The sequence below is a fragment of the Sorex fumeus genome, unplaced genomic scaffold (assembly GCF_029834395.1).
Source record: "Sorex fumeus unplaced genomic scaffold, SorFum_2.1 ptg000006l, whole genome shotgun sequence".
Taxonomy (NCBI): domain Eukaryota; kingdom Metazoa; phylum Chordata; class Mammalia; order Eulipotyphla; family Soricidae; genus Sorex; species Sorex fumeus.
The window spans coordinates 4,766,243-4,787,459 of NW_026606063.1; the positions used below are offsets into that span (position 1 = coordinate 4,766,243).

Consider the following 21,217-nt stretch of genomic DNA (forward strand, 5'->3'; position numbering starts at 1 on the left):
AATGAAAGACCGCACAAAAGCTTGAGGGAAGGTTCTCCAGAGGCCAGCCTGTGGCGTGGGTGCGCACGGGTCTCTGTGCACTAGCCGGGGAGCAGGTCGGGCGCTGGGCCGGACACCCAGAAGCCGAGGGGGAATGTGGTTCCAATCAAAGGCCAGCGGAAAGGTCGGGAGGAGCCACGACTCGAGCTGCAGACGCCCGCCAGGTGGGCGCGGGAGGACTGACGGCAGCGGCGCCCTCCTCCGTCCCGGCCTTCTCCCGATGCATGTGGGAGGCTGGAAAACACTCATAGAGTGAAAACATTGTCTTCTGACAACCTAAAGAATTAAGACCTCTCTAGTTTTGGCAAAGCCCACTCTAAAAATAGTTCCACATTCTAAACATTTGCTCTGACTTCTAAATTTCTAATTAAGAAAACATTCAAGGTTTGATGAGAGTTCTAATCTACTTCTACTTCTGCAGTTCTAGCAGTCCAGGCTAGAGGTTATTACTGTCTGAGCTCTTTAATCATAGTACTTTTTCTTCTTTTTTTTGATTTCTGGGTTACACCCAGCAATGCTCAGGGGTTACTCCTGGCTCTCCACTCAGGAAATACTCCTGGTGGTGCTTTGAAGACCAAATGGGATGACAGCCTCGAACCCAGGTTGTCTGCGTGTCAGGCCAATGCCCCGCCTGCTGTACCAGGTTCCCATACCTATTATTTCTAGAAGCCCTTTTGTTTCAATGATTTCAATTCAGGACAAAGCATAATAATAACAAATGTTGATGGGGGAAGAGGCTTACATACATGAGGGTGTATAGACTAAGTTTATGCAGTATTTTTTGTAAACCAACGATAAATCGATGTTATTAAGAATGATAGTAGCTAATGTTTATCAACCATCAGAATAACTGAACATGTTTTATATTAACTAGCTCAGTCATCACAACAGCCCTTTGGACTGTTAATGTGTTTGCAAGACTAAAGGGATCCCTCAGCACAGAGCCAGGAATAAGCCCTGAGAACTTGCAGGCGTGATCCCAAACCGTCACCCCCCACCCCCAAATCTAACCAGTTTTACGGAATACGACAAACATGTTTTTATTAGTCTGCAGAAGCACTATTTTGCTGCTTTAACATAATTTAAAAATGAATTTCAAACATTTAAACAAGAATGCCTGCTTTATATTTTTAGTCAACGTCCATTTTCACTAATTTTTGTTTTGTTTTGGGCCACACCCAGCGACGCTCAGGGGTTATTCCTGGAGCTGCACTCAGGAATCACTCCCCGTGGTGCTTGGGGGACCCCATAGGGGACCCTGGGGCACTGAAGCCAAACTGGCTGTGTGCAGGGCAATCACCCTACCCGCTAAACTATCTCTCTGGCCCAAATTTTCCCTAATTTAGAACTCCATTAGTATATTAATATTGGGAAAAATTTGGGGTCTAGACAATTACATTAAAACTATTTTTAAAGGGCTGGGAAGCCAGCTCACGGGGCTGGAGCACGGACTTTCCACATAGAAGGTCTGAGTTTGACTTCCCAGAACACCGCCCAGGGCCATACTCCCTCGGCGGGCCCTGGAATGACGGAGGTGGCAGTTCAGATGTAACTGGGGAGCGCTGCTGCTTTGTTGTTCTGGGGTCAAAGCCGGCAGTGTTCAGCTGACCACACGTGGAGCCAGGGACTGAACCTGGGTCAGCCCTGTACAAGGCAAACCCCTCCGTATCCGCTGCACCATCTCGCTGGCACCTGGGGAGGTGCTGCTGGTTTACTTGAAGGCAGATTTCCAAAGTGGAGCTGAATTTTTTTTTATCTGGAAAGAGGTCCGTTAAGTTTGAGGAATCGCTGCTCTAGATCCTTCCTTACTATGGTGTATTATTTTAGTTTACAGATGTTTCTATCACTGTGGTCTATCTGTTTAAACTAAAAAATCAATAAATGTAATTTACCAAATCATCGGACTTAAAGGTAGCTTCACACTTCTAGAGCTTGTATGGAGAGGAGGGGAGACAGAGATGGGCCTCATGCCTGACTGCCGCTTGTTCATGCTTCCTGATGAAGTGGCCGAGGGAATCCCCAGGAAGAGGGGGCCATCAGCTCACTCTTCCGGACCAGACAGACCAGGACAATGCAGTCATTTGCTAACAATTAGCGGGCATTCCTGGTTCTGTTCTGCAGGTGGGGAGTACACCCACGGCCCCACGGCCCCAGGCGTGCAAGGCAAGAACTCCGTCGCTCAGCTACCTTTCCTGCAGGTGCAATTTTATGGACATATTTTAATTATTTATTTTACAAAGTAATACGAAAGGTAAATCTAGAGCCTGGACTTGTTTGCAACAGAGATTCATTAGAAATTTTAATATCTTAGTGAATATTGTACATCTCTTGAAGATCACTTACTACTTCTTCCAGTATCAAGTAATACAGGACAAGTTGTTATAAAACAAAACACACGGCTGGGAACCATTTTATTGTTTCTAGTTCATTCAACATTGTGCAGGACCACAAGATCTGCAGAGGTCTCTTTTCCAGCGATTTTTATAATTTCGGGAGTACCACTCAAAAATATTTACTGATGCTATAAATATTACCATTCGACCACATTTGACAATTTTAATGAAAGCCATAGCTATTACACCTCTTCTTCCTTTGGTCAGAAAGATAAACAGAAACTCTAGATCAGATGTTTAGACATTCAAAATAGTTTTTAAAAAGCACACTCAAACAAATGAAGTCTACATGAGTAAATTTTAAAATTAGTTTTAGTAGTTAAGAATTTTTGACAAGGATATTTTGAAGCATGTATGAGCTTTTAAAAATTATATACAATTTAAAAAACAAATTTAAGTTTACAAATAAAAAAAGATTAATGGCCAAATCAAAGAAAGTTGAAGCATCAGACTTAAAATATCTTCATTTTTAGGCTATCCAGAAATATATTTTGTGAATAAGAATTACTTCATAAATATATTTTGTATAAATATAAATATATATCTACAGGATCTGCAATGCAGGAGAAAACCCTTTAAGGAAAAAAATTGCACTTTCAGATGATTAAGATGTTCTTTTCAACCTTCAAGCGAAATCGGATTACCAAAGCAGTGCTTTGGGCACAGGGTTTTAGGTGAGTATTGACACAACCTTAAGAACACAAGTCTTATAGTTTATTCACTAGAATATGAAAAATCAAACAGAATTTAGAATTCTGACCAAAAAACTCCAGACAACGGCAATTGTTTAATTAAATACAAAAAGTTGTTTAAAAGGACCGTAAGCTTGCTTTCACATCGGTGACACTGTCAATTTAACCAGCAACGATTTCCCCGATCCCTCTCAGCAGAATTCCCAGCCTACCCACGTGACACTGTCTCTTTCTACTCACGTATGAAGTCGATCATACCCCGGTATATAAGGACAAAAAGTAAATGTATAATAAAAAGATTGGATAAATCAGGAGAGGCTTTTTGGTCTTGAATTCTTCACCCACCAACAACGAAGCAGCACTGTAGGCGGCCCAAAACACACCAAACAGCTTTGAAGACACAAAGGAACAGAAGGCAGCGCGTGAGGAAAGCAATTCATGTCAAGCTGTGAGGATCGCAGGAGAAAAACAACATTCACAGTCCTGTCTTCCTTTAGTTTCTCGGGGGTGTTCTGGGTCACACCCAAGGTGCTCAGGCTTGCCAGGTGCTGGGAGGACCTTCCTCCAGGCTGGGTGCTGGGATGGAGCCCTGGCCTCTTGCACGTGAAGCACACGCATGTCAAGCCACCGTCCCAGAGTCCCTGGATCTACTAACCCTGCCTACTGACTGTAGCCAACAATAACTTCTCCCCCTCAGAGGCTCTTGGATTTCTAGGAAAGGGTCTTCTGCTACCAAGCTTGTCCGGCAGAATCACCTGGGGTGTGCGTTAAAAAAAGAATTCCAAGGGCTGGAGCGATAGTACAGCAGGTAGGGCGTTTGGGTTCGATTTCCAGCATCCCATATGTCCCCCCCCAAGCACCACCAGTAGTAATTCCTGAGTGCAAAGCCAGGAGTAACCCCTGTGCATCACTGGTGTGACCCGAAAAAAGAAAAAAGAAAAAAAAAAGAAAGAATTCCTGAATTCACTCCAGCTACATAAGAATCTCTGAGGGAAGGGCCTGGTTTTGATGCGTTCAAATTCGGCTTCTGTGTGGGTTTTTTTTTGGGGGGGGGGGGGGGTGCTGTGCTCAGAACTGCCTCCTGGCTCTGCTCTCATGGACTCCTCCTGTCATGGACCCCTCCTGGCAGTGCCTAGGGGACTGCAGGTGGTGCCAGGGGTCTGTCTGCTCAGCAGACCGCAAAGGGAGTGCCAACCTGCTGCCCGGTCGCTCCAGTGACACTAACCAATCCTTGAACAACTCTCCATGGGGATTTATGATCAGGAAGCTTTGGGGGGGGGAAAACTATGATCGGCCATACTGCTGAAAGAAGTAGGATTCTCACAAAGTACAACTTTTTTCTCTTACTTATTCAAATAAGTAGGAAAACACTAAAACACTTTAAGTGAAAGCTGCATTTTCCTACAAATAGGTACAAATACAGGATTAAGTCAAAGAAGGAAAAAAATTACTTTTGGTGCTGGTGATGGAAACGATGGACCTATACATGCAAGGTATGTGTTTTATCACTGAATAGTATACCACTGGCTCAAAACATAACTTTCATTCAAGAATAAAATGAAATACTGTCACTGTCACTGTCCTCCCATTGTTCATCGATTTGCTCGAGCGGGCCCAGTAGTATCTCCATGGTGAGACTTGTTGTTACTGTGTTTGGCATATCGAATAGTACCGGTAGTTTGCCAGGCTTTGCTGTGCGGGCGAGATGCTCTCGGTAGCTTGCTGGGCTCTCCAAGAGGGGTGGAGGAATCGAACCCGGCTCGGCTAGGTTGGCTGCGCACAAGGCAAACGCCCTACCGCTCTGCTATCGCTCCAATATATATACATATACATATATATGTATATATACATATATATATATATATATATATATATATGTACACACACATATATATGCCAGAGGTGGCCCAGGTTAAAACTTTGGCACGATAGTCTCTGGACAACACCAGGAGTCGCCCCTAAAAATGCTCGGTGTGGCACAAAAACATCAAAAATAAAGATTGGTAAGTTACCGATAAAGATTTAATGGTTAAAAAACTATTACTCATAAACCTTTTTGTAATGGTAGTTAAGTGAGAGTTTTGCAGCGTATTACTCAGCACACCTTTGAAACAAGAAACAAACTGAATAGTTCACTCACTGTTCACGAAGATTATGTCTTTAGAGAGAAATTTCCTGTAAAAGGGTCTGATGTGTGTCTGAGAGCATAGTAGGTGGCCCCCTGCTTGCATGGAGCTGACCCAAGTTCCATCCCCAGCCCCACATATGGTCCCTGAGCCCCACCAGGAGTGTAATCTTGGAGTGCAGGGCCAGGAGTAAGCCAACAGATGTGGCCAAAAAAGGAAAAAAGAAAGCTCTTATATTTAGAAGAAGAGGGCTACACCCAGCAGTGCTCGAGGGCTACTCCCTGCTCAGTGCTCACAGGAGCTCCATCGGCGACCATGCAGTGGCAGCGACTGAACCAGACGCACGAAAGGCAAGCACTTGGACAACTGTACTACCTCCCCTACCCTACGTACAATTTCTATCCTAAATTTTCATCATCAGAAAGGCTTCCCCTTTATACTAATATGTGCATAACGAATATTGAGGAGGCTGGGGAAGCAGCTCAACGGGTTGGCATAAATGCCTGCACGTACAGTCGTGGGTTCAATGCCGGGCACTGTTTGACCTCCCCAGCACGGACAGGTGGCGTGCTGGTGGCCCTCAGCACTGCTGGGGAAGCCCAATAGAAAACAAATCAACAGCACCAATTTTCGGTTGACCTCTATAGCTCATGATGACCAGAGGGCCAGGGATGTGACTCAGGCACAGGTCAAATGCCTTTTTTGGGGGGTGGGGGGGCGTGTGAGCCATACCTGGCAGGCAATGCTCAGGGGTTACTCCTGGTTCTGCACTCGTGAATTTCTCCTACTGGGGCTTGGGGGACCCTATGGGGTGCCGGGCATCAAAGCCGGGTTGGCCACAACCACACGGAAGGCAAATGCCCGACCTGCTGTACTATTGCTCTGGCCTCACAAACGCCTTTTATATGTGAGGTTCTGGGACTGATCCCTAGCACTGGGGCTGGGGGTGACTAGAGGATCCGGCTAGCGATTCTGCGAGTGGTTTCAGAAGTCTACAAACCTGCGTTTACCCCAGGTGAAACAACAGCAGCAGGAAGTGACACTACTGAAGATTAGAGCGGCATGTCCATGAAGGCTACATCGCTGAATGCCCCATGGCAAGACACTCAACTGCGGATTAACAAAAGGTTTTAGGCGCCCACATTTGGCAGTGCTGGTGCCATGGGGTCCTTGCAGCGTTCACCAGTCTGGTCGGCCTAATACCAGGGTCACTGGGTCCCTTGAGGATGTCATTCCCCTTTACTTCCTCCCCAAAGAGTTTAGGATAAGGATGTAGAGGAAAGAGAGATCTCCTTGGTCTTCTAATACAAGCTATCACCTGAATGCCTACTCTGTGCCAAGCACTGTACCAGACATAACAGACTTTCATTTAATCTTTACAACAATCCCTAAAAGTAATGAAGATTCCCATTTTACGGGGGAACAAATAAAGGGTAAGAAAGACAACTGCTATGGCAGAGAGCAGGCAGATGGCAAAACCAATCTTTGAAGTGATGTGAATTCAGAAGTGGTTAGTCCTGCAACTTGCTTTCTCAATACCCAAACCCTGCACAAAGCCAGCACTAGCTTCTAGGGATTCAACTCTAAAGTGGTTTGTTTGATAGTGGAAGCAAGAAGATAAATAAAACTCGATGCTGAAGGTTTAGTTCTACGCTCCCGAGTATCTCAGGCGGCGTTCTTCACCCTTCTTATGCCTGTGGACCGGCCTCTGTCCTCTTCACCAATGGTCCAGGCAGCAGGCCAGTGGTTTCTGCCTCGGAAAGGCACTGGCCCAGAGATCAATGGTGGAAAACAACTGCTGAGGGGCCAGAGATGTGGCTTAACGGTGGAGAGCATCCTTTCAGGGCCTGGCTCCCGCGCCCAGCACCAAAACCAAAACCAAACAAAAAGACTTAAGACTTCAGTGTGGAGACAACACAGACAACATTTTGAATGCGATGATGCTGACAAGCTCCATGGATGGGCTGGGAGGGAGCTTGGCAGGGGAGCGCCGGCTTGGCCAGCAGCAGGCCTGGGACTGATCACTAGTAGCACACTGTTCTCTGAGCAACACCAGAAGCCAGCCCGAGCACGGAGCCAGGAGTAGCTCCAAAGGACCATCAAATATGAGCCAGGAAGAGCTTCAGAGCACCACCAGGTGTGGTCCAAAACAGACCACACACCATAAAGGAATGCAACATGACATTTGCTCTATGGCAAACATACAAGTGCCTCAACATTTATTGCAAAGTTCCTTAAAATGGCCAGGGCTACAAGCCGGCCACGCCTGGGGCTTGGAGTTCAGTCCCGCACACTGTGTGGCTTCCCACCCCCAGCGCTGCCAAGTGTGGCCCTGGCGATTCTCCGCCATCATAGGGCCCCAGTGTAGGATAACACTGTTCTGTCCTTCCTGCATGGCCTCAAGAATAGTTGATAGCTGATTGTTGATTGGACTGAGGAAAAGAGAAAAACACCTGAAGGAGGTATTTTGCCAGGGGCAGTCAGGAAGGGCTTTCTTATGTTGATTTGGCTACGGACTGGGTGGAGTGTCAGCCCAGACTAGAGGGGAGTTGGAGACAAGGGACTGGAGAGACAAGGGAGCTGGAGAAAGAGAGCAGGGCTGCAAGATGGACCACGAAGAGACTAGCAAGGAGACGTGTGCTTGAGAGAACCTAGGCCTCCATAACATAAATCTCTTCTGTGGGATGAACTTCCTTGTAATAAAGTGCTACAAAGATCAACCGGCGTGGCCCTCGTCTCTTCCTTCACCTGCCCTTGGCCAACCGCCGTCCTGATCCAGGCCACACACAGCGGCTCTAGGGCACCAAAAGCGGGCAGGGAGGAAGAGCCGTCCGTCCAGAGAGCCCACGAACACACAACCTCCTGGGTGCATACTTTTTTACACCCTAGCACTGGTGCTCCCTGGCTGCTTGCTCCAGGCCCCCTGTAGCTCTCTGGAGCTACAAAGTGCTTCAAATAAAGTGCCTGAAAAGAAACAGCGACATCTGGGCTGAAATGACAGTACAGTGGGCCAGATGCTCGCCTTACGTGCAGCAGCCAACCCAGGTTCAATCCCCAAGCACTGCCAAGAGTAATTCCTGAGTGCAGAGACAGGACGGCATTGAGCACCACAGGGTGTGGCCCAAAACAAATACAAAGCAATAGCAACATTCCTTTTAGCTTGTACTTCCACCCACTAATACTTGATATTAGTCAATATTTAAAGTGGTTACATACCGGGGCCAGATGTGCTAAAGTAGTGAACACACACCAAGCCAAGTACAAGGTTCCAAGCTCAACCCCCAGCTCTGCGTTGCCTCCCGCACAGCTGCTGGTAGAGCCCCCACAATTTGAAAATCTTATAATAATAAAATGGACATGTTGATGAATGAAAATTCAACATGCATAACAAAGTCCTAATGTTCGTAACACAGAAGAATCAACTTAGTAGATCACATAGCTCATCTGATAAAGAAACTATTACTTCAGTGAGTTACAATCCCTAAATCCAGGACATTTTTTTAAGGGGGGGGCAGTGAGTGAGGGGTAGGAGGTGTTAGGCCACACCCATAATATTCAGGGGCTATTTCCAGCTCTGGGGTCAGAAGTGGCCCTTGGTAGAGACCATATGTAGTGCCGGGATGTCTAGTGGGGTCAGGGGCATGCAAGGCCAGCACCATTAACACCTGTCTATTTCTCCATCTCTCTCAGGGCAATTTCTATTCTATGTTTTGATTGGGGGCCGCACCCACCAGTGCTCCGGGCTCATGCCCAGGCTCTATGCTCAGGGTTCACTCCCGGCAATGTTTGGAAGACTATGCACAAGCAGTGCCCAGGATGGAACTGGAATCAACCACATGTGGTGCAAGTTCCTAACCCCTGGACTACCTCTTCTGTGACTTCAGGGCAACTAAAAGGGGAAAAAAAAAACCCCACAAAACCCCACAAACCTAAACCAGAAGAACTCTCAAGCACAGAGAAGAAAAACCTCAGCATTACGAAAATGTTTTGAGATTAATAACCTAAGGCCTGATTTGCCTTTTTTTTCTTTTATCCCACCCCAGATAAAAAATTTCTAACATGTAAATGGTAAAAAAAGAAAAACAACTGATGAAATCAGTAAGGCCACTTTTCCAAATATTACCAATTCCTGATAAATAGCCATAGATTGCAATATTCGTTTCCAGAGAAATAATAAGCCTTTGCTACGGAAAACAGCAAGCTACCGCTTATAAACACACTACTTACCTTTATAAGGGTAGATACCACTTCAAAAGATCCAACCACCAGAAGTATAGGGGCTATTACAATGAGGGGAAGTAATGAATATCCTATAACTCCAAGAACCTGGCCGTATGCAACCTGTGAATTTTCAAAGTTTTAAATTAGTATCATAGAAATCAAGACTAATTTTAATCACTATTAGACATAACATAGTTTTCTGACCTCTCATAAACATGCCAATTAAGACTTGAAACTTTTTTAAATTGAGTCACCTTGAATTAAAATGCTACAAAGCTGTTCATGATTGGATTTCAGGTGTACAATGTTCAAGACCAATCTCTTCACCAGTGTCCACTTCCTCCTACCGATGTCCTCACTTTCCCTCCCACTCCCCCAGCCTGCCTCTAGGACCGAGTTTAGTTTAGCATAGTTTAAGCGATAGGACTCCAGTACTATCAGCATGATGGGCACATGGACAGTTACTGCACCCACCACCAGTGAACCGCTCAACATCCTCCTCTCCACCATTTTGTTTCGTTCTTGCTTTTGGTCAGCCCTGGGATGCACAGGGTTTCCTCCGGGCTCTGCGTTCAGGGATCCGGGCAGTGCTGAGGATCCTTGTACTTATCTCTCTTGCCCTGCACTTACGAACAAGCAATTTTTCATGAACTTATGTTGTGAGTTAACAGTTACCTCACCTCTCCAGTGATGACTTGCTTTTTTTTTTTTTTGTAAACTGGATGATATGAATTTAGAGTTAGAAAGTTGTTCATTATTAAGTTTCAGGAGACAATGTGCCAGCATCAATCCCTTCAGCCAATGTCCACTCCTTCCAACGCCCCAGTTTCCCTTCCCAGCCCCAAAGCCAGCCTCTGTGGCAGACACTTTCCCCCTCCCCAATATCACAGTATTCCCTTCCCTAATTGATCCCCACACCCCACACAGTGGCAAGCTTCCTGCTGAACACTAGTTCTGCTCTTTATTTCAACTGTTTTTGGGCCCCTGATATTCCCCAATGAGTTTCTTCTATCCCACACCTGGAGATCACGCTGTGTCTCTCGCTCACTTGACTTCACTTAGGATGAAACTCTCCCCACTCCATCGATATAGCAACAAAATTTCAGACTTCATCTTTTCTTACAGTCAAGTAGTATCTCACTGTGTGTCTGTACCACAGTTTCTCTCTCTAATAACCTGCTCTTGGACACTTGAATCACTTCCAGACTGTGGCTATTGTGGATAGTGCTGCAGTGAACTTAGGAGTGCAGACGGCTTTCCTGCATTGTCTTGGGGCCCTTGGGTTATATTCTCAGGAGTGGAACTGCTAGGTCATAGCAGTTGACCTAGCAGTCAATTCCTAGATTTTCCTAGCAGTTGACCTAGCAATCAATTCCTAGATTTTCAAGGAATGACAAAAGGGTCTCCCTAAAATGCCAATCAGTCGACATTCCCAATAGCAGTGAGCGAGGGTCCCTTTTCCCCTACGTCCTTGCAAACACCAGTTGTCACTGTTCTTTTTGATGGGCGTCCATTGCTCTGGTGTGAGGCATTTCTCACTATTGATTTGATGTGCATTTCCCTAATGATTAGTCATACAGAGAATTTTTTCTTCTGCCTTTTGGCGATTTGCATTTCTTCTTGGAGAAAGTTTCTTTTAATCTCTTACCCCATTTTCTGATAGCATTAAATATTTTTTTTTCTTGTAGAGTTCTACCAATGCTTTATGTATTTTGGTAATTACTCCATATTGGATGAACAATGGGCTAATAATTTCTCCCAGGGCTGTTTTTGTATTCTGCCTTGTTTTTGTACTGTCATCATTTCCTTTGAGGCACAGAAGCTTCCTAATTAGACCCATTTGTTTATCTTTGCTTCTACTTGGTCAGTGGTGTTTCATCCTTTAAGATGCCTTGAGCTTCAATGTCTGGGAGTCCTATATTTTGCCCTATGTACCATATGGGTTCAGGTTTAAGATCGAGTTCTTTAATCCATTTTGATTTAACTTTTGTGCATGGCGTCAGAAAGAGGTTGAGTTCTTTTTTTTCTATGTGACCGATCAGTTTTTCCAATACCTCCGAAGAGGCTTTCTAGGCTCCACTTAATATTTGTATTCTGACCATATACTTCCTCAAGTATATGGAAAGTCTCGGTTCTGTCTCTGGATTTCAAATTCTATTCCACTGATCTGAGATTCTGTCCTTATTCCGGTATCATGCTGTTTTAATTAGTACTACATATGAGATGAGATCTATCTTTTTCTCTTTGTTCCTTGTAATATTTGATTGCATAATACTAGTAAGTTGGTCATCTACATAAAAGCAACCCTGGGACAAGAAATAATTATAACAAATATAGCTATTGGTGACATTTGCAGTATCATCATTAAAAAAAAATACTATGTTCAAAAATACTCACTTCTCCACCAAGAACTCTGGCAAGTAAGAAAATTGTTAGTGAACCAAATATCCAAATGGTTATAATCCATGAGACCACCTTAAGAGAAAAAGAAATTTGAGCACTCAACATCATTGTACAAATAAGAAGGCAACTTTAAAAGAACTCAATTGTTTTCCATAAGATAATCTGGTATATACAACTTCTAGTAAGAGATCTATTTTTGGGGTGACCAGGTATATTTCCAAAGCTTAAAAAAGATTATACTGTGCAATATAATTTTACAACCCAAACTGAAATTCTTAGTATGTCCAGTTGCCTAAGGAAGCCACAATAATTCGAGATCTATATGATTTTTTAAAATAAAGACATTTATTCCCATAAACTATTTCCATATACTTTGTATTTATTATTTTATAGGATAATGATACTGCATATATTTCCACATACTGTCTGCTTAGAAAATAATATTTCAATAGAAATATGAGCACATTTTTCATCAAAACTCTGGTTTCCCAATAATCTTCCTACCTAACAGGAACTAGGACTCTTTAGGAGAAATTTCAGGAGTGGGGCAGGAAAATTAAAGGTGAGGCAGGAATAACTTCGTCAAAACAGAAGGAAAGGGAAGTGTTTAAGACTTCCTCTCGGATGGAAATATGTCAAAGAAGGAACTCCCAGAGTCTAAAGCTGGAATAGTCCGAGCAATAAATCATGACAGTTCTGGATTGTAATCCCAGAAACAGAATAATAAATCAGAGTTCTTATCGACAAATAAATATGATTAAAGTTAAGAGAAAGAGAACCGTTCTTTAGAGAATACTATTTTATATGGAAGGAAGGAATTTGCTCGAGCGGGCACCAGTGATGTCTCCATTGTTGAGACTTGTTGTTACTGGTTTTGGCATCTCGAATATGTCATCACGGGCAGCTTGCCAGGCTTTGTTGTGCAGGCGGGATACTCTTGGTAGCTTGTCGGGCTCTCCGAGAGGGGCAGAGGAATGGAACTTGGGTCCCCCCCCCTTTTTTTGCTTTTTGGGTCACACCCAGTGTTGCACAGGGGTGGATCTGCACTCAGGAATCACTCCTGGCAGTGCTCAGGGGACCACATGGGATGCTGGGAATCGAACCCGGGTTGGCCGCGTGCAAGGCAAACGCCCTACCCGCTGTGCTATTGCTCCAGCCCCTCCCCCCCCCCTTTTTTTTATTAAATACAACTTTAAATGGAGAAACTGGGCATACTCAATCGAATCACCCAACCAATTAATCATTTTTGTTATCACCCTACACAAAACACAGCAGGGGCTTGTAAGATAGCACGAGGGTTAAGTAAGGCACTTGCTTCACAGGTGGTGGACCTGGGTTCGATCCCCGGCACTATTATGTTTATCACCCCTAAACATGGCGACAAGTGATCCCTGAGCACAGAGTCAGGAGTAACTCCCTCCTGACCACAGAGTCAGGAATACCCCTGAGCAATGCGGGGGTGTGGCCCGAACCCTTTCTCCAAGCCCATACAGGACATACCAGTAGCACAATACTCTGTGATTGGATGCAAAGAAGAGACAACACTTTTGTGGTATTCTCGCCAGAAATGTCCATCTCCAAATCTATTCATGAGAAGCATCCAGCAAAGCCCAACTGAATGACACTGTCTGGGGAGTAATTTTTCTTGCAGCCTTAAAAGCTTTTTTGATTTGCTCCATTTGGGGGCCACACCTGGTGTGCTAAGGTCGCTCCTTGCGCTCGGTGAAACATGTGGTGCTGGAGATGTATCCTGCAGAGAGCAGACACTCGGGCATGGGAGGTAGCTCTCCATCCTATCTTTCTGTTCTGGGACCACATGCAGTGGTGCTCAGGACTTACTCCTGGCAGTGCTCAGGGTGCCATATGGGATGCTGGACTGAACCCAGGACAAGGCAAGCACCCTACTTGCTGTACTACCACTCCGGCCCCCTTCCCCTTATCTTCTATTTACATGAAAGAGATACAGAATGCAAGATTTGCTCAGAATTAGGGCTGACTTTTATGCAACCCCAGTATGTATGTAAAGTAAGTATATAAATCAATTCCTTATCGATAATAATCAGAAAGTTTCTTTTATTGGGGGTGAGGGTTGGGATAGAGGCATACAGGATGAGCCACATGCCCGCAAGGCAAGCTTCCTACCCACTGTCCTCTCACTCTGGCCACCAGAAGCTCCTCTACTTGTCTGGGTTTTTTTTTTTGTGTGCGGGGAGGTGCCCAGCTCTGCGCGTGGGGGTTGCTTCTTACAACGACCCAGGGGGCTGAACCCAGACTTCCTGCACGCGAAGCCTACAACTCAGCCTGTCGAGCTCCTCTCCAGCCCACAGAACTGACTTTTGGGGAGGGCTGAGGAGGGAGTTTGGACCACACCCAACCTTATGTGGTGCTGGGGATGAAACCTAAATCAGCCAAGTGTGGGGCAAGAGTCCTATCTACTATACTCTTTCTCCTGCCCGACGATCTTGATTTTCAAACAGATTTTGAGAGGCCAGAGTGACAGTATAATAGGCAGTGTTCGCTTTCTACATAGCTGAGCCGAGTTTTGATCTCTGGCATCCCATATGGTCCCCTGGGCCTGCCAGGAGTAATCCCTGAGCACGGCCAAATGTGGCACAAGACAAAAAAAAAAAAAAATAAAAAAGATAAAACATTTTAAAAAGATTGGATGACCCTATAGAGAATTGTGACATACAGTTCAAGAAATGTGTTGATCAGCGGTTCCAGATCAGCGGTTCCCAAATTTATACGGTTTCCGATTCAAGTCACAGAATACATACGATTCAGTGTCCTTCCCCATTGAAATCTTCGAGCAAACAAACAGTAGCGTCCCCCAATATCACGGAGCCTACCTCCTCCTCTGTGGACTGTTCCAGAAGCCTCCCCCAGTGGTGGTGGGGGTAGATCTCACCTATACTGGGAAACACTGTTCCAGATAAAGAACTAATGGTGGGTGGGAGCCCCAAACTCCTATTCAGCTTCTTCACTGGCCTTTATAATTCTACAGAATACCTAATACCCTATTGTGAAAATCTGTTACAGCAACAACAGGAAACTAACTTATTTCCAAATACCTCTATGGAAAAAATGTTTTTAGTCTCCTAAAGTCTTAGAGATGATGAAACAATGTAATATGTGTTTCTGATAATATAGATAAGGACTGTCACTGTCCTCCCAAGGACAAGACTCAGAGACTATAAAAAACCAGCTTCTAGAACTGCGCGGCCGCGGATGCGGCCATATGATGACATCTTATTATGACATTATGACAATCTTATTATGACATCTTATTATCTCATTCCTACTTTGGACAAACTGGCAGGCTACCAAATGTAGCCTGCCCACACGGCAGAGTCTGGCAAACTCCCCGAGGCGTACCCAATATGCCAAATACCAGTTTCAATGATGGGTCTCATTCTCCTAAAGAGCTTTGAATATAATCTCTGGGCTAGGATGAAGGAGACGTTACTGGGGCCTGCTCGAGGCAATCAACGATTAACAGGATGATTTGTGATTTGTGATTTTGTGACTGTCCTCCCATTGTTCATCCATTTGCTCGAGCGGGCCCAGTAACATTGTGAGACTTATTACTGTGTCTGGCATATCAAATATGTCACGGGGAGCTTGCCAGGCTTGCCATGCAGGCGAGATGTTCTCGGTAGCTTGCCGGGCTCTCCAAGAGGGGCGGAGGAATGGAACTCGGGTCGGCCATGTTGGCTGTGTGCAAGGCAAACACCCTGCCTGCTGTGCTATCACTCCAGCCCGGAGATAAGGACAAGATGTATAAAAAGAAACATTATTGGATCAGAGAGATGGTAAAAGGTTAAGGCGCTTGCCCTGTACACAGCTGACCCAGTCTGGAACGTCAGTACCATACATGTTCCACCACGTCCTGGTAAGAGTGATCACTAAGTATAGAGTCAGGTGTGACCCCAAAATGCAATTTCCCAAAATGCAAAAATACTGACAGAATCTGGTCACTGGTTACTAAACACACACACACACACACACACACACACACACACAGAGATATTCTGTTTTGGGGCCACACCCTGTGGTGGTCGGTGATACTCCTGGCTTGGTACTTGGAGTTGCTCCAAGTTCTCTGTTGGGCCTGACATTCAGTGTCAGGGCTTGAACCTTTCCCAAAAGCAAAGTTTGCACTCTGCCCACTGAATTCTCTAACTCTCTCTGGACCTATTAAACATATTTTTAAGAACAATTAGAGGCCATAGAGGCAGTACAGTCGGTTTGGCAAGTGCCACACAAACTGCTGAACAGGGTTTGATTCCTGGCACTGCATGTAGTTCCCAAGTCCTGCCAGGAGTGACCCCTGATCAGAGAGACAGGAGCAAGCCCTGAGAACAGCTGGGTGTGTCCCCAACCAAACAACAACAAACCCAACTGGAAAAACTAAAAATAAGAACATGATTATAAGTATTGTGTCTCAACCTCTTCCTCCACTGGGAAACAGAAAAAAACAGAGCAGCAGCCCTTCCGGTCACTTCTAGTCAGCTGAGAGGAGTCATAAAATTGCTTTTTGTGTGAGTGACGTAGTGAAATGTTGGGAACACACCGACCTACAGCACTGTTACTTATTAAGAACAGTTCGAAGGATGAACAAGAGAAACAGAGTGAAGGCATTTCTCAATGCAGTGAACATTAGTTAGTGTCCGGCTACCTTTGGTTTGGAAACTCTTGGAAATGTTTAGAACTGCATCAGCAGGACATACTTACCCTAAACTGTCCATATAATGATATCATGGAAAAGAAAAGAACAACAGCCAGAGGACCCCAAAAGTCAGGGTTGTCTCTAACCACTTGTCTATTAAAACCAAGTGACGGCATTGGCATCAAAACACATCGAATTTTGTAGTAAATATCCTTTAGATCGATATCCAATTCCTCCCTAAAATTTAAAAATAAAAAACTCTTAGAATGCACATATTTCTAAGTATAGACAATACAATTTAAATTTAAATATGATCACCAACAAAATATTTGCATTTAGTGTACTGTATTTCACTGATTCCAAGATACACATTTTCAACACCTGGCATCTCTAGAACTGGGCTAATCGCACCCTGACTGAAGATTATTGGAGATTACCTACAATTGTCTACCCAGCGCAAACATGAATATTTTCAGGATAGGCTTTTCCTTTTGCAGTCTTCTGGAGATACATAATTGAGGACAACTTCAAATACAATTCTCTTAAGACTCTTTGGGTCCAGACTGATTATTCAGACTAGAATCCATATGAGATCCTATGTTGTGTTTATATTTTCATTCTCTCTTTTTGGGGGTACTCAGGTCTCAAGACATGTAAGACTAGTGATCTACTGACAAGCCACATCCCTGAGTCTGGGTTTACACAATATCAAGGAAAGTTTCCATCCTAGCACTCACCCAGCATCAAACCGAGACAAGCAAAGTCCTTTCTCTTCTTGTCCAGTTAGTTACTTCTCATTTATCCTTACATGAAGAAAACAGCCCCTTGATATTCTAGCTTTATGCTGTCTTAAAACAATAACTACATTTTTTTCCTTTTTGGTTCACACCCGGTGATGCACAGGGACTACTCCTGGCTCATGCACTCAGGAATGGTCCCCTGGCGGTGCTCAGGGGACCATATGAGATGCTGGAACTCGAAGCCGGGTCATCGCGTGCAAGGCAAACGCCCTACCTGCTATGTTAGCGCTCTAGCCCCTAACTATATTTTATAATCCAGTGTTTTAGACTTTATGAAATAGGTATAATCACTGTCACTGTCCTCCCATTGTTCATCAATTTGCTCAAACGGGCTCAGTAACATCTCCATTGTGACACTTGTTACTGTGTTCGGCATAGCGAATATGTCACGGGTAGCTTGCCAGGCTTTGCTGTGCGGACAAGATACTTTCAGTAGCTTGCCGGGCTCTCTGAGAAGGGCAGAGGAATCGAACCTGGGTTGGCCAGGTTGGCCATGTGCAAGGCAAATGTCCTACCCACTGTGCTATCGCTCCAACCCAACGAAATAGGTATAATAACCTTAAGAATTAGAATATTTTAGTACCAATACCTACTACAAAGAATAACTTGATAAAGCTTCAACTTCATAAACATATAGTTTCTGTGTTCTTTTCCAACACTGTTAAATCTTTACATTAAGCAAGTTTTAAGCTCTGAATTGATCTTAAGCTGAATGTTCTACAGCAAACACCCAAGCACTTGCTTTGTTTACTTAGTTGGCATATATACTTGAGTGAGCCCCAGACCCAGGTAAGCTCCAGGAGTTTTGAGCATATTTGTCTCTTACAAAAATATAATCCCTCAATTTTCATCATTCAGTAAGTTAAAAATATTCTCTCACTTTTTTTATTAGTAAAATTGAAAACAGCTAACATTGACCACACCCCACAATTTTTCCATAAAAAATTAAACATTAAAGAATATAATCACCCCACAAATTAAGTTATAGGAACAAAAACCACATCATCACACACTGTTTTTACATACAAGAGTGGCTTATTGTCTTCAGGATCATCATCTTCAACTTCCAAAAGCCAGCCATATCCTCTCTGTCTTAGAAATGTAGTTGCTGTAGATTCTTTGATAAAATCTCCACCAAGGTTTAATTTGACATCTGGGGGTGCTATTGAGCCACTGAGATCTGAACAAAAAAAGAGAACAAAACCATAAACTAAGATTAAATGTGTGAAATTTTAACCAGTATGTGCACATATTCAGTTAACGTTAACTATTCGGAGATAATCTAATTATAAACACTTGCTGCATGTATCTCCCTTATTGCAGGGGCAGGGAGGTGGGTTGTTTTGGTGCCATACCCAGCAGTACCCATACCCAGCAGGGCTGGGGCGATAGCACAGCGGATAGGGTGTTTGCCTTGCACGCGGCAGACCTGGGTTCTATTCCTTCGCCCCTTTCGGAGAGCCCAGCAAGCTACCCAGAGTATCCCGCCCACATGGCAGAGCATGGCAAGCTCCCCTTGGCGAATTCAATATGCCAAAAATAGTAACAACAAGTCTCACAAAGGAGATGTTACTGGTGCTCGCTTGTGCAAATCAAAGAACAGGGGGACAGTGCTACCAGCAGTTACTCAGGGTACTCCTGGTTCTGCACTTACGAATTACTCTTGGTGGTGCTTGGTGGAACATACAGGATGCTGGGAATGGAACTGAGGTCAGCCAAGTGCACGGCAAAAGCCCTACCCTCTGTGCTATCACTCTAGCCCTGTACCAACAAATTTTATAACTGAAAAATACCTAAAAATCATTTTATGAAACCAGGGATGCAGCTCAGTCACTAAGAATATTCTATGCAAGACTGAGACCTTTAATCACTGGAAATACAAATAAGTAAATGAAATCACTTAGTTTACAACAAGAAAACAAAAGATTAGAAAGCTGAAGACATTCAAAATGTTTCATAGCTAGACTGGAACTGAAACCAAGACTTTTAACAGTAACTTTAAATGGAATAAACATACAAATTAATAATGTAATTTTGGATTCCCTTCATTATCATGTGCTTCAGAACAAAATAGTCACATAAAAAGCATTACAGGGTTGGAGAGATTACAGTGGGGTAGGGCGCTTACCTTGCACACAGCCAACCCAGGTTTGATCCCCAGCACACATAAAATCTAAGCAATAGATTCCTAAGCGAAGCCCAGAGTAAGCCCTGAGCACTGCCACGTGTGGCCCAAACAAACAAACAAACTAACAAACAAGCGTATTTCAGAAGACCAGGTATAGTACAACAGACTGGAGTACATGCTTTGCATGCAGCAGGGCTGGGTTTGATTCCTAGTACCACACTGGTCCCCTAGCATAGCCAAGAGTTACCCCCAAGCAACAAGCTGAGAGCAGCCACTGAGCATCACCAGTTGGGGCATGAAAGCCAAAATAATGTCAAAAATCAAACTTAGGCCCTTACAGACGTATATATGCAAACCATTCCATTCATTTATTTGATAAGGAAAAACTACAATTTCTCTACTTTCTCATACATTCTTTAGTTTAAATCACTAAATATCAATACTCAGCGCTTCATATATAAATGCTAAGGCCTGAAAAAAATCCAACTTATGCAAGTTCCCTGGCATTTCGGTTATCTCTTCATGATATAATTACATCGTTTACCTTTAGTTCTGGTAAAAAACTAGAGCTCTCATAGTCTAGCCACTGATGTACCTAAAGCAGCACACATGTGTTTGGATTTAACATACTTGCTTTTATTCTTATATGGGCTTAACTTCTGTCCCTCTCGGAGAGCCCGGCAAGCTACCGAGAGTATCCCACCCGCACGGCAGAGCCTGGCAAGCTACCCGTGTCATTTTCAGTATGTCAAAAACAGTAACAATAACGGGCCTCATTCCCGTGACCCTGAAAGAGTCTCCAATACGGCAGCACTGGGAAGGACAAGTAAAGAGAGGCTGCTAAAATCTCAGGACTGGGATGACATTACTGGCGCCCGCTCAAGCAAATGGAGGAACAACGGGATGACAGTGATACAGTGATAAAGTGAAAAAATCGTTTTGATTTGGGAAGGGGTGGTCAGCTCTAATAAGGGGTAGGGTCAGAATGTGACACAAAGGTTAGAAAATATGCAAAGAATAAATGAGACTTGGGTTTCATTCACAGCACACGGTTCCCACCACAATAAAAAAAAATGAAGGGAGTGGAGGTATTCTGTTACATTACAAAATTCCACGCATGGTCGGCACAGTGCTTCAAAAATTACAGAGACCCTGAGTTTCGTCCCTAGCATCACACACATACAAAGAGGCTACAGAAGGGCCAGAGAGATTTTTAACAGCAGTTAGGGAACTTGCCTTGCACGTGGCTAGCCTGGATTCGATTCCCAGCACAACATGTGGTCCTATGAGCCCCTGCAGGAGTGATCCCTAAGTGCAGTGACAGGAGTGAGCCCTGAGCACGGCTGGGTGTGGCCCCCCCCAAACAAAGGTTACAGAAAATCACAGTTGTATAGATGCCACATTTTCTAGTCAAAAGAAACTAGAAATAGTAAGGAATATGCTTAAAATAGTCCAGAATCAAGAAAAGAAGAAACAGTTTTGCAAGGCAAGGTAAGATCCTAGTAAACAACCATGACAGTTGTTAACTGCAAGTCACAAGATTCGTAAGGTACTTCAAAAAAGTAATCCTGGCAAAAGCGAAGCAGAACATTCTTTCTGTTTGTTTTTTAGGCCCCACCCATCAGTGATCAAGGTTTACTCTTGGCGGTGCCTGGGGAACCGTACGGGGTGCCAGGGATAGAACCCGGGTCAGCTGCATGCAAGACACACATCCCACACACTGTGCTATGGCTCCAATCCCCTAAA

General features: G+C 44.3%; 1 protein-coding gene across 1 annotated transcript in view; it reads right to left on the reverse strand.

Annotated features, from left to right (window-relative positions):
• Positions 1 to 2,433: 2,433 nt before the first annotated feature.
• YIPF4 (Yip1 domain family member 4) overlaps positions 2,434 to 21,217 on the reverse strand; it is a 32,017-nt gene continuing 13,233 nt past the window's right edge. Inside the window, exons 2-6 of the mRNA XM_056124235.1 lie at positions 18,370 to 18,523; positions 16,609 to 16,780; positions 11,869 to 11,946; positions 9,478 to 9,591; positions 2,434 to 3,514 (exon numbers count right to left, since the gene is read on the reverse strand). Of these exons, the coding sequence (XP_055980210.1) occupies positions 3,377 to 3,514; positions 9,478 to 9,591; positions 11,869 to 11,946; positions 16,609 to 16,780; positions 18,370 to 18,523 (656 nt within the window). The 3' untranslated portion in view covers positions 2,434 to 3,376. The remainder of the gene's footprint in view (positions 3,515 to 9,477; positions 9,592 to 11,868; positions 11,947 to 16,608; positions 16,781 to 18,369; positions 18,524 to 21,217) is intronic.